The sequence below is a fragment of the Hippichthys cyanospilos genome, chromosome 9 (genome assembly GCF_059441005.1).
Source record: "Hippichthys cyanospilos isolate Australia breed blue-spotted pipefish chromosome 9, RoL_Hcya_1.0, whole genome shotgun sequence".
NCBI lineage: Eukaryota > Metazoa > Chordata > Actinopteri > Syngnathiformes > Syngnathidae > Hippichthys > Hippichthys cyanospilos.
In genome coordinates, this window is record NC_142377.1 from 22826359 (window position 1) to 22838922 (window position 12564).

Here is a 12564-nt window from a genome sequence, read left to right on the forward strand (position 1 = left end):
TGTGCCAGTCAAAATATTGATTCCGTATTGGCAGCTCCACGCTTCCGTACATGATACCCTGTGCAGTATTTTGAACATTTTTGGTACGTTTTCTTCCAATCATTCGGGAAGTATTGTAGCCAAGGGGTGGCACACTCCCATAAGTGTGATCACTAATTGGTCGTGTCATCTCAAACTTGGACATGTTGTCACCGTTTGGGTGAAATTTCAGCTGCCTAGTCTCTTCTTTCAATGCTTTCCCTTTGATGGGAAAAGCCTTTGATGTAACGCTCAAAGGATTGGACAAAATACCGCACGAGGGTTAAGCTGTTCTGCAGCGTTTGAGTTGTCCTGATTTTTGGGGGAGGTGTGGCTTAAATAGGACCCATGATGCATAGCAGCATCTGGCACGAGTCAGCCCCTCCCCCGCTAGCTCACCACTGAGCGCCTTCATTTGCATCCGCGGCAATCCGCTGCAATTTACTTGCTCCATTTCTACCATTACAGCCTGTGCTTAGCTAGCTAGCTATGCGGACATCCTCATTAAAAAATACGTAAAAACGCATTCAATTGTTCGCCCCCACGATCAAAGTTAGAGTTACTTTATCTATTGATTTATTTTATCGGTAAGAGTGGTTTTAAAGAAATGCTGTCTTTAGGAGAAAAGAATGAAACGGCGTTGGCTAGCAAACCAGGGTTTGAATTTCTGTTCAAATTCGAATTCCTGGGGACGCAGATGCATTATGGGGGATGGCGGCCATCTTAGGCTAGCGTTTTCCATAGTGAACGTAAACAGCGTTGCGCAGGCGTCGTCCAACGCAAAGGGAAGGGTTTTACGCGAAAATAGTTGCGCCCGCAACCTCGCTGGCAGCATCCTGACTGAGTTAGCGCGCTGTGGGCCAAGCCAAGGTAAGGGGGAGCTTGCTAGCTAGCAAGAAAGTAGCTAGCAACTGTTTACGTGACATCGCCAAAAAGCTGCCTTTAAACTGCTCGCGAACCGCAAACAAAAGTCCTTTTTCTTTCAAAATGTAGTTTGCAAAGCAATGTTTTTGTAAGCCGAGTCATTTGCAAACCACATTAAAATCCCGCAATAAAATAAAAGTAGCTGTGCGGTTTGTTTTCAAGTCTTTGACTATGCTCAGCGGCGGGCAAGTCACATCAAAACTGTAATGCGTTATTACTGTCATTTGATACTTTCAAATGCAACTAGTTACCCTAACCCACTGGTAAATCTGGATTTGCCATTCGAAATGGAGCTCATTACACATTCAGTGGAAGGTTGAGCCTAAAATCACTACACTTCATTTCACCTGTATTGTAACCCTTTAAAGGCATGACAAGACACAAATGTATCTTTTGTATTTGAATCCCTTTATGACTTGGCTTCACAGCATAATTGCTTTATTTATGCTTCGGGCATTCCACAATTTCAATGTTAACGTTCAAATTGAAGCGCAGTCGGCTAGGTTAGGGACAGACGTGTCAAAACGTACAGTGAAAACGGTGCTAGCTTCCTTGTCATTATTGCTAGTTGCGACAGGGATCTCGCCGACAAGCATGTCTCCTACGTACAACATAGTCGGCCACGAGTCTCCTAACCTCTTCAAGTCCAAGTGGCAACCCCTTAGCAAGAGAACCATCATTTTGCCTGCTTTGTTTTATCCCCACTCTCGATCCTTGGCGTGTTTACTTTTCGCTAACTTCACGTTACTATGGCACCGCTCTAAATGGTTTGTCAAATTACTGGTGCGATTTCATGAAGTGGACAGCTCTTTGGGTGTCGCGCACAAAATGCACCTGACTCTTGTTTATTTTTTTTAACAAACGGTTTACCTTAAAACCATGTTTATCTATTGGCTAGTTTACAATGAAAAAAAAATACTAAAAGTACCTGTCAACAAATACGAAAATAATCTAAGCCCCGCCCCATGACAATAGTTAGAACGTAATAACAAATTTACGCTTGTGGAGCGCTGCCCAAGATTGAGTCAAGAAGTATGATGTCTATTTTTTCTTTTTAATAAATTGCATATCTCACTCGCTAAAACATGTTTATCTATCGGCAATGTTACAATGCGAAAATATGTCGAAATGAGAAAAGTCTAAAAGTCAACATCTTTGCGAGAGTTGTTTTCAAGGCTTTCAGAGACAAATACGAAAATAACCTAAGCCCCGCCCCATGAAAAGAACCTAAGCTCCGCCCCATAGCAATACGTTAGAACGTAAAAACAAATAGAGGGTTTTGTGGGGCGCTGCCCTAGCTTGAGTCAAGGAGTATGATGTCTTTTTTTTTCATTTTGATAAATGTTATACCTTACTCTTGGAAACATTTTCACCCATTGGCTGCATTAAAACGAGAAAAGTCTGTTATTTAACGTCTTTGCGAGAGTTGTTTTCAAGGCTTACAGCGACAAAAACGAAAATAACCTAAGCCCCGCCCTCTGCGAATGACGTACCACTCTGTGTCATAGTTTCAGACTTTTTCATTTTTTGAAACATTTACGTATCCGCGCACGCCACTCTTTCGCCAGGACGGCCACCTTATTTGGTATTTGTTTCGGTATTGCGTATATTTCTCGATTTATCGGGAGTACGTATTTCCCTCCCCGTTTACGGGCCCGGTTCCCCACCCCCACCCTTGTGTGGCCTCGTGTCCCGCCCCCTCTCCTTTCTCCCCGGCTGCCTCCGTCAGCCGCTCGGCTCTCGTCGCAGCCATTTTACGGCGGAGCGTCAGCGCGGCGGCGACCGGAGGATGTCGAGACAGCGCGGTTAATCGGCAGTCCCGCCTCGGGCCCTCCTTCGCCCGTCTTCTGGTCGACCTTCGTGCGTCCCGTCGGCTCCGTCGGAAGGACGGCTTGAGCTGACGGGGCCGGCCGGACCGCCGGAGCCACACCGCCGCCGCCGCCGCCGCCGCCGCGGGCCGCCTCCTCCTCGGCCGCGAGGGGGACGCTTGACGCCCGCAAGTCTGTAAAAGAAAAAAAAGAAAAGAAAAGAAAGGCGACAGCCCTCGCCCGAGCCGTCAAAGTTGTTTCCCACAGCGTCGGCGTGAAGCGGGTGAGCCAAAATCCAACACTTTTCTTGAAAATAATGATGAAATTTCGCTTTGCCGGCGCCGTACCGATAGGGGGCACCCGAGAGCGAGGTGTACCCGACCGAGCGACGGCGAGCTAGCGTTTGCTGTTAATTGACAGAAACAACTATTTCGTCCCGTCGTCTCGAAGTTTACGACATCTCATGAAAAACGTGACCTCGGATGTGGTATTGCGCAAATACTCGCCTCTGTTCTACGTTGCTTTTTTACAAATTCAGGGGTTTATTCGTTGAATATACTTATATAAATCTTACTGAAAATAATGATTACATTTTATTGTACCGGCGCCGTTCCGAGACAGGGCGCCCGAGAGCGAGGTGTACCCGACGAAGCCACGGCTAGCTAGCATTTACTTGATGCTTTTTGCTCGGTAACAAATGTTTCTTCTCGTCTCAAGTTTAAAACGTCACACGAATCGTTGATTTGACAAGATGCATTCAGATGTATTTATTGTGCGAAAAGGCAGAACAAAATGGTCGCCTCTTCTCATTTTTTTTCTTTTAGAATCTGGACAGTAGTCGTCAAATATGTATTTTTTCTATCTTTTTTCTATCTAACTGAAAACAATGATAGGGGGCGCCCTAGAGCGAGGCGTACCCGACCAAGCGACTGCTAGCTAGCCCTTTGTGTTTATTGATGTTTTTTGCTCTGAAACAAAGATTTCTTCCCATCGTCTGAAGTTCAAAGCATAACGTGAATCGTTGCCGTCGTGCCCTTAGAAAAGTGTGTGTTTCCGATGACTTGGCAGCCTTTATGACGCGCTAGCTTGTGCCATATGTCACCATGAAGATATTTGTTTATTTAGTTAACGCTTGAATGAATTAATTGTGGGCGGGCCGTACGTTTGCTTTGAAAGTGTATAACACAACCACTTTTGTTGTCATCTTACATACGTATTTGTTGAGTTGAAAAGGATTGATGTTGATGTATTCTTTGGCTAGCTAAGTTTTTTTGAAGGTAGCCTTCTCGCCACGTACTCCCTCCCGTGTCATGTGAACAAACGCGTACTTTCCGCACCGTTTGGCGCACTGTATTATTAAGCGCGGTATCGACGGTGAGGTGTATTTTCGTACTTATGGTGCGCAGCAAACCTAGGTTCTCTTTATGGCCCCCAGCATACCTACTGTACGCAATTTGAATGTTATATGACCTGCTTACCGCCGCCGTATTGCGTCATGTTCTCTGATTGGTTTATCGCCGGCAGCGTACGTATTGCGCTCGTTCTTTCCCTTACGTCCCTTGGTCAGCGGGAAAGGCTCTTGCGGTCGGTCGAGCCGACGGCTTATCAAAGTAGGGCGATATCCGAGATATTCGAAGTACTTGGACTTGTTTCAACTGGAAGACTGAATGCTAGAACAGTTCCGGTGCATTTTGCTTTGGCCTAATAGCAGCAGTGTTGCGAAAGTCATGATAAATGTCCGAACAAAATGGCCATTTTTCTTGGAATTATTGGAGTTTTCACCGTTGGAAAAGTTTTATGAGCGTTAACGGGATTAGTTAACAACTGTACAAAAGCGAAGATTGACTTTAAGGAACTAGGTGGCGGAATATAATTTTGCGTGATTAAAACAACTACATTTTGTACTTAAAGTGCTGCTAACCCTAACCCAACATTAATTTTACAAAAGTTGTCACTTTTTTTTTTTTTTTTTTAGCTCTACTTACGAAAAATTCGACTCGACGGAAAAAAGGCATCTAGTAATGAGTAAAAAATTCAAGATACGAAAGGCGACGTTGTTGAAATATAATATTGCGCCGACATGACTGTAATGTAATTCGCTATCACAACTCGTGATTTTTACCATGTTTGTCACACTATGTGATGCAGATTTATCATTTGCCCACAAACGAGACAATCGTTTTTTTACATTGATGTTTTCCGTGATCTTCCACTTTTCATCTTTACCCATTTCATCCGCACTTGGCATCAACAATTTACACCCTAGAACTAACATGCATAAAATTGACATTAGCTACGGCTAACATTACACATATTTACATAAACACCCAACTGTAACACACCACTTTGGGCTGTCACGTCTGACGTCAGCACATCGTTAGCACTTTAGCAATGATGTCACACAGGAAGCACTTTGCATGAACCCTAACTATCCTTAATTAAACATTTTATATATATACATATATATATATATATATATATATATATATATATATATATATATATATATATATATATATATAAAATGTAAATGCATTTCTGTGATTGACGTGATGCCGGCCAATAGCATATCCGCATCTCCGTGACTGAGACCGTGACTGTGACCTTAATCGACCAATAGCATATCGGCATCTCCGTGACTGAGACGGTGACTGTGACCTTATAAGACCAATAGCATATTGGCGTTTCCGTGACATGCGAGAAAAGTTATTTTTGTTGATGCGGCAAAGCGAAAAAAAATAGTGCGGACACACTGACCAGCATGGCCCACTGTATGTGTGTGTGTGTGTGTATATATATTGCTCCTGTGGACTTTTAAATGATTCTTGGATCACTGGAAATGCATGGAAAAAGCATGGAAAGGCAGCATTATCAATAAACTATTTTTCAATACCACAACAAACGCCGGAGCAAAATTTGCACCTGTGTTCCCGATCGTCGAGCTGTCATTCAGAAAATAAATGTAAAAACAGTTCCTTTTTGAACTTCCTCCTTGTTTAGTTGAACTCGTTGTTAGTACTGCTCAAAATGATAACACTGTTCTGGTGTATTTATTTCCTTATTGCACTTGTTTCTATTATACAAAATGGCAGAAGAAACTAGCTACCTATTTTCCAAATGCTTTAGGGTTTATTAACACCAAGTGGGAAAATGGTTTTGATGTGTTTGCAAATGGATACGGTAACGGTTTGCAAATGCCAAAAGAAAATGGCCGCATGTGTTCACGATTGTTTTCAGAAACTAAATGCAAAACACTTTGTATATGCTTATTGTTAATATTTACTGTAGCCAATACTATTACACAATATGATTAAACAGTTGCAACGAGTTTTTTTCTTCTTCTGTTTTTAATATTCTTATAATACGGGTTTCTACTGTGAAAAATGGTTGTATTACAGCAACGTTGATTTGAAATGCCAGACCAAAATGACCACCTGTGTTCCAAGGGGTTGCGCTATTAATTTTTGGTGCCCAAACGGTTTGAAGATTTAACGTTTTTCGGTGTGAAATGCTATAGTGAAGCCTTGTCCATTTTTGGTGCCCAAACGGTTTGAAGATTTAACGTTTTTTTGTGTGAAATGCTGTGGTGAAACCTTGTCTATTTCTAGAATAGTCCAGGGCTATTTCACTAGTAGTAAAAAAAAAAAAAGGGGGCCTGCTTTGGTCTCCCCCTTCACACAGTATTTCAAAGCAGGCTTTTTTTTCAAAGCTTTCACTTGTGTCGCTGTTGCGTGTGAAAGGCATGGACACGGAATTGAGGCGTGTGAAATTCAACACCTGGCACCCCCGTCCCCCACCCTATTGTGTTAAAATCTGAAGGCGGGATTTCATGTTGGCTTTGTGAAAGGTAGCACCCATTCGTCGTAATATTCTACCTCACTCGGTCATACGCGTTATGCGCCCCGCCTTTTAAAGCCGTACACACTCAGTCGCAACTAAGAACATCAAGAACGCGGACCTCACGAAATAAAAAATTGAATATCGCTGAAGGATCGTTGGATAATTGGTAGAATAACCGACTCAAGCGGTTACATCCCTACCTTTGGATACTAAGGATTCGCGGGTCAATTCCCGTATCTTGGACACAGCGCAATGTGTCAGAAAAGCTGTCTCAGACGGTCAGGGTAAAAGGGGCTTTTGGTTTGACCGCTTGTTTTGGCCTGACTCGAAACACGGGCGTCACACAGCGTCAGTTATTTTTATGCACAGCAGAGGTGCTGTGGTTGAAACGCTATTTCATGACCATTGCAGAAATACAACATGGTTTTGTTGTGTTTGGATAATTAGACGGGGTCTGGGACAGCGACAAAGGGGAATGGATGTCAATACTGCCGTATGCTAGCAGACGCCTCTTATCCTGTGGGCGGGTCCAGCAAATTCATGGCTCAACCGAAACCCCCTTTCCTGTATTGGTGACGTCAGCAAAGGACAGTAAAACGTCAGCTTGCTCACTACCAAAGGAGCCGGTTTCCTGTTTAGCTCAGACACATTTTTTTCCTAAAAGCCTGGACCGCTTTGGCGCTAAAACCAAGTTCGGAATCTGTAGGCTACTAGAGCGTCTCTGCTAGAACTTTTGCTTTCATGCATTGTGGTCATTTGTAGCACATCTGGTTTACCTGCACCTGGGTTTTTAGTATCTTACCCTTGGAGAGAAAAAAAGAACAGAAGTCTAAATGGTCTCAATTGTCTTCATGTGAACGGTCTCCCAACATGACACCTTTGTATGCGTCTAAAATTCTGCTCTCAGTCCCCAAACACCCTCAGCGTTGTTTTTTACAACGGTCGTCGCTCTGTTAACGACTCTCTCCCATGCATGTTAACAAGTCTTCTCTCTTCTGGGGGCTGTGTTGTGCTAACTACCGCCGATTGGTTGGTTGAACTTGGGGGTGCGTCGTTCTATTACCCTACTCAGAAGTTGTTTTCTTTGCGGTCAGTTTAATATGTTGAAACCATGGAAGGAGCGAAAATTGATGGGTGGATGGGTGCTCTGGAAGAGACTCTACTGAGTATTTACGGGGAAGAAGACGTCCAACGCCAATTCGCTTCAATCACGCAAGAAAGACGCCAGACGAAGGCGGGTGACGGCAAATGCGTCCGTCGTCGAATAAACGACCTGCCCGCTGCTGTGAACGAAAACTCTGGGGTCACCAACCTCGGACCCGGAACCCCTGCGAACAGGAACTCACTTTCTAGACTTTTTGGTGTGAAAGGGGCTAAAGTTAGTACATTTCGACACTCAGGTAAGTGTCTACGCTATCTGGCCTTTGTGCACTCATGGCTGAAACGCTCTCAGATGAGACAAAACTTCTTCCAAGACAACCGCGGTCCTGTTGCAGTTGGGTTAGGGTTTCAAGGTACCTTGAAATGGATGAAGGAGAGGTCAGATGGCAGCGGCAGTTTCCGGTTAGACGCCTGCGATACTGTGGCTGCAGGCAAGATTGTAGCTCAGTTTGAATCCACCATTCTGACCAACGAACACCGAGACCACAAAAACGCTTCTTTGTTATATCTTTGCTGGGCACGGAGAAAGAGAAGTCCCCGTTGGTTTTCCTTCCGCCTCGGTATCTTGATATTCTTTGAGCCTCTTCAGTTTTTGATTAGCTTTATGGGAGGACATCAAGTCCGGAGCTACAGAAGTCTGGAGCTATAGCTTATTTCCTCTGGAGCCGGCTTTAAATTGGCGCCCGAGTCGACGGGACGTTCCCGGGGTCTCGTCTTGGGGCGACCGTCCGGGTCAATCCACGGAGGAAGGTTGTTTGAGTCGCCTTCAGTGATTTTTTTTGTTTTCTTTGTTTCCTCGGCTAGGATCGCCAACATGGCTGATGCGGCGCGAGGTCCTGCGATCGGCCGGCCGTTAGAATTCGCCAACGAGGAGCAGCGGGCGGTTCACTCCTGGGCCAGGATCGCCTCGGCCGGCCACGGCGTCCTCCTGGAGGCGGTGAAGATCCTCAGCCCCGTGTCCCGGGACCTCTCCAGCACAGAAGAGCTGGTCAGCTTCTTGCAGGAGCTGAGCGAGGAGGGCCACAAGGCCACCGTGCTGCGTAGCAAGGACGTGTACGGCTACCGCTCGTCAACAAACCAGCCCCTGACCACGGACATGATCAAGCCGCCCAGCCGGAACGTCAAGCCGACGGTCAAGAAGCGGCGAAGGGTTCGCGTCAAGAAGAGAGAGGTGCACCCTTCCTGGAACGTCTATCGAAGGGGAAACCCCAGAATCCAGGGGGTTCCCCCTCCGGAGCAAACGGCGGACCGCCGCGCCACCGTCTACAACAAGGCCCCCGTTCGGACTCCGGAGCTCTCGGAGGCGCCCCCGGTACAGTCGTGCCTCAGACTGACTAATATCAAAGGTCTGTCCGGTTGCCACACGGCCAGACTCCAGATCCAAACCACGTGGGACTTACCCTGCAAGAAGCCCCCGGCCGTCTTTTTGCCGAAGCAGCCCCCTCCAGCACTTTCAGGAATACCGTTGCAGCCTTCCCAGAACGGCGGTGGGGCGTCCGCCAGAGCCGTGGCCTTGTTCAGCCAGAAGAGCCTGTCCTGCCCCGTCCGGCTGGACGGCGCCCTCATCGGCGACTCGGCGCCGGTATTCCACGCCAACGGCCGGGCCTTCCCGCAGACTCACACGGAGCTCACCAGCAACGGCTGGGGGGGCGACGTCCTCCGCCGGAACGGGCCGGGCCCCAAAGAACTGAGCCGGCAGACCGACCCCACGCAGCAGAGGAACCGCTGGCGGGACAAGAAGCGCTTGCGGTCCAAAGTGGTGAAAGTGGACGACTCTCGCTCGGTGGACGAAGCCCGAAGCAAAGCGCAGAAAATCCTGCAGGTCAACCTGTCTCCCGTCATCCAAATCCGCCCTCTCAACCACGTGCTGAGAGACTTCCGATACCAGAACTGAACCGGACGGTCCCGGCGAGCATACCTTTTCTTTTGCTTTTATTAAGTTAATGTCTTACACGTGTCAGTCTCTACCCGGACTTGCAGCGAAATTCTTTCGGCTTTCCCGTATCCGAGGTTGGGGCTAAACGTCGGGATTCCTTGAAAGTTGGTTTTCCTAGCAGGCTGGGAAATGACCGTGCCCAACGCGAGTGCCGTTCCCTCTCGCCGCAACTGTGGATTTCCGAGGGGAGTCGTCCGCTTCTCGTGGTCTTAATTTTTCCGTGGTAGTCCCCCGCACCCGGGTGAAGATGCTTTGAAGATGGAAGTTTCTACCCTTTCCGTAAAGAGTTTGCGACATAGTTGTGGCAGCTTTCTAATAAAACAAAATCCCAGATTGGAGGAATTTGTGAGTTGGTCTTCCGTTTTTGTAATGTTGACGCCGGGCGGCGAGAGAAGGCATTCAAATCCATTTTGCCGCCTGTTTGCTTCCTGATCGGGTTGTTTTTCATTTCTAGCGTACACATAAACTAGGTAGTTTCTTGAATGGATGGTGATTGTGAAGTGCAAAAGCTCTGAAAAAAAATGGCAAAATCTGGACTCGCACCTTTTCTCTTTTAATTTGTATTCGAAACCTGATCAGAGGTGAAGTTTCCTCCCGTCCAAACCGGTATGACGACGGCACCAAAGTCGGTAAATTTTTGTTTTTAGGATAAATCTGTTTTCTGCTGCTTGCCCAAAATCCATTTTTTTTCTTTTGTTACACATATAATTCTTTGTTCATCTTGTTTGTGAAAAAAAAATATTTCTTACAATGAGCGTTGAAAGTTTTTTGTTCAATAAAATTGTTCTGAAAACCACTCCGGAGACTTTCAATTTGGGGCGAAACCCAATCGAATGCTAATTCCTCAGTACTTCAACATCGCAAGTATGATGGTGTCCCTCAGGGCTCCGTCTTAGAGACCTTTTTGTTTCTCTGGACATGAAATCTACTGGCCGTGGGGTTATCGTTACAAGTTTCTTCTTACATGTCTGATGCAACTTTGGTTAGTCTTGGTTTCTCACAGAAGTTAGCATCCGTCCTCTAAATTATGTTTATTTAGCCCGTGTTGGGCACATTTACTGCCATTCATAATTGGAACTATTGGCCATTTTGGGCATACTGCATTTGCATTTCCCTGGATTTTTGCATAAATCCTTTCAACGGCAACTCGTGAAGGGGGCGCAATTGAAATAAGTGTTGACACCCCAAAATCAGCGCGTGGCGCCAGTGCCCAAACTTAACACGTTTGCAAGATTTTCAATGATTTCCATGAGCGGCTTAGCCTGGACTCCAATAATGCAAAGGCCTTCAAAAGTCACAATACTCTACTTATGACCATGATTTCAATTTCATAAATATACAGCGCAGTTACTTTTATCGGATTTCTGATGCCATTTTGAGGGGTGGAAAGTAAATATATCTCTATTTGATAATGCGATGACCCTTTCAATGTCGGCCCAATTTGGGTAGATAATAACGCCAGGGTAGTGAAAAAATCCCGGACAGCGGGATTCCGGACTGCGACCTCACACAATCGAAAGGAGAAAAAAGAAAATGTACTTTTTATGTCTATTTGGTCATTAATCTTTTTGTATGATCTATGTTTTATAATATATATGGTGGTGGGTGTATTTGGTTCATTGGGTGTCCATTGGTGAAATTGATGCGAGGGACATTTTGGTGTAGTGTGCAGTTTGCTTTGAAACGTTAGACTTGTGCTGGATTTTTGCCAAGAGCAAAATGGCTGACTTCCTGTTGAATTTGGGACGTTTGTTCCGAAAACTTTCCTGCATCCTGTCACCGCGGATGCACTGACCTCATTTTCAAATCCATTGCTAATACTCGTAAAAGATTTTTCTTGGTTTTCTTTTCTCCGCAGTCCCCGCGATCGGCGACTGATTTTGTCTCCGATGGAGTCTACAAGTTTGACTTTGAGACTCAATTTGTGTTTATCAATGGACATTGGCCAAAGGAGGAATGTCTGCCATTCTTCAGTTTGGGGAGTGTCTTCGTGAGACTTTTTGATTTGATTTGTTGAGTCCATTTATCTGTAAAACCCGTAATAGAGACGGATTTTTTTCAAGCTTCACTTGTTTATGAATGGACTTTTTCCAAAGGAGGAACGTCTGATTCGTTCTTCAGTTTGGTGTGTGTATTCTTGAGATGTTTTGACTTGACTTGTTGACTCCATTTATCTGGAAAAGCCATGATGGGGACTGTTTTTTTTTTCCCACCGAGTCCTCAGGTTTCACCTTGTGAATTTGTGTTTATCGGTCGATTTTCACCAAAGGCAAAATGTCTGATTTCTTTTCCAATTTGGACCGTGGGTCCTTGAGGCTTCACGGCTTCCATTATGATAGACTCCTCCGTCCAATTTCATGTCCATAAAATTTGCGTCAAAGTCGTTTTCAAAAAAATTGCTGCCCATCTGTTCAGTTTGAGACTTTTTGACCCAGTTTCATATCCAAAGGAGGAATTTTTTGTTCTAGCGGAGTCCACAAATGTATTATTCAGAATTCGCTAATCATTGGATTGTTCGTCTGAAACAAAATGGCCGACTCCCTGTTGAGGCTTTTGCCTGTCACGACAGACTTGACCCAATTTCGAACCCAACTGTAAAACTCAGAACGTGGCTCTTTTTTTTTTCCATTTTTTTGAACCCATCTGTAAAATTTGCCACCGGCGCTCGAGACTTCCTCCCGCATCTCGTCTCTTTTTTTTTTGAACCCCTTTGTTGTCAAATTTGTAACCGGGGCTCTTTTCTTAATTTGACTTCCGGTGGACTCCACAAGTTTGGTTTCCAGAAATGGTGCTTATCGTTGGATTTTTCCTCAAAATCAGACGTTTTTCTGGCGTCCCGTCATCCTCGTAGACCCGATTTGAATCCCATCAGTAAAA

The 12564-nt window shown here is 45.4% G+C and overlaps 1 protein-coding gene across 2 annotated transcripts; it reads left to right on the forward strand.

The window, feature by feature from the left end:
* Positions 1-736: 736 nt before the first annotated feature.
* Positions 737-10483, forward strand: ccdc71 (coiled-coil domain containing 71). 2 transcript variants are annotated; one of them, XM_088422617.1, is made up of 2 exons: positions 737-888; positions 8556-10483. In XM_088422617.1, exon 2 carries the CDS (start codon positions 8566-8568, stop codon positions 9643-9645), a length of 1080 nt encoding a protein of 359 aa, XP_088278743.1. In that variant the 5' UTR covers positions 737-888; positions 8556-8565; the 3' UTR covers positions 9646-10483. The 2 variants fall into 2 exon arrangements, with proteins under 2 accessions (XP_088278743.1, XP_088278741.1); XM_088422615.1 differs by lacking the exon at positions 737-888 and adding an exon at positions 2492-3033.
* The last annotated feature ends 2081 nt before the right edge of the window (positions 10484-12564 follow it).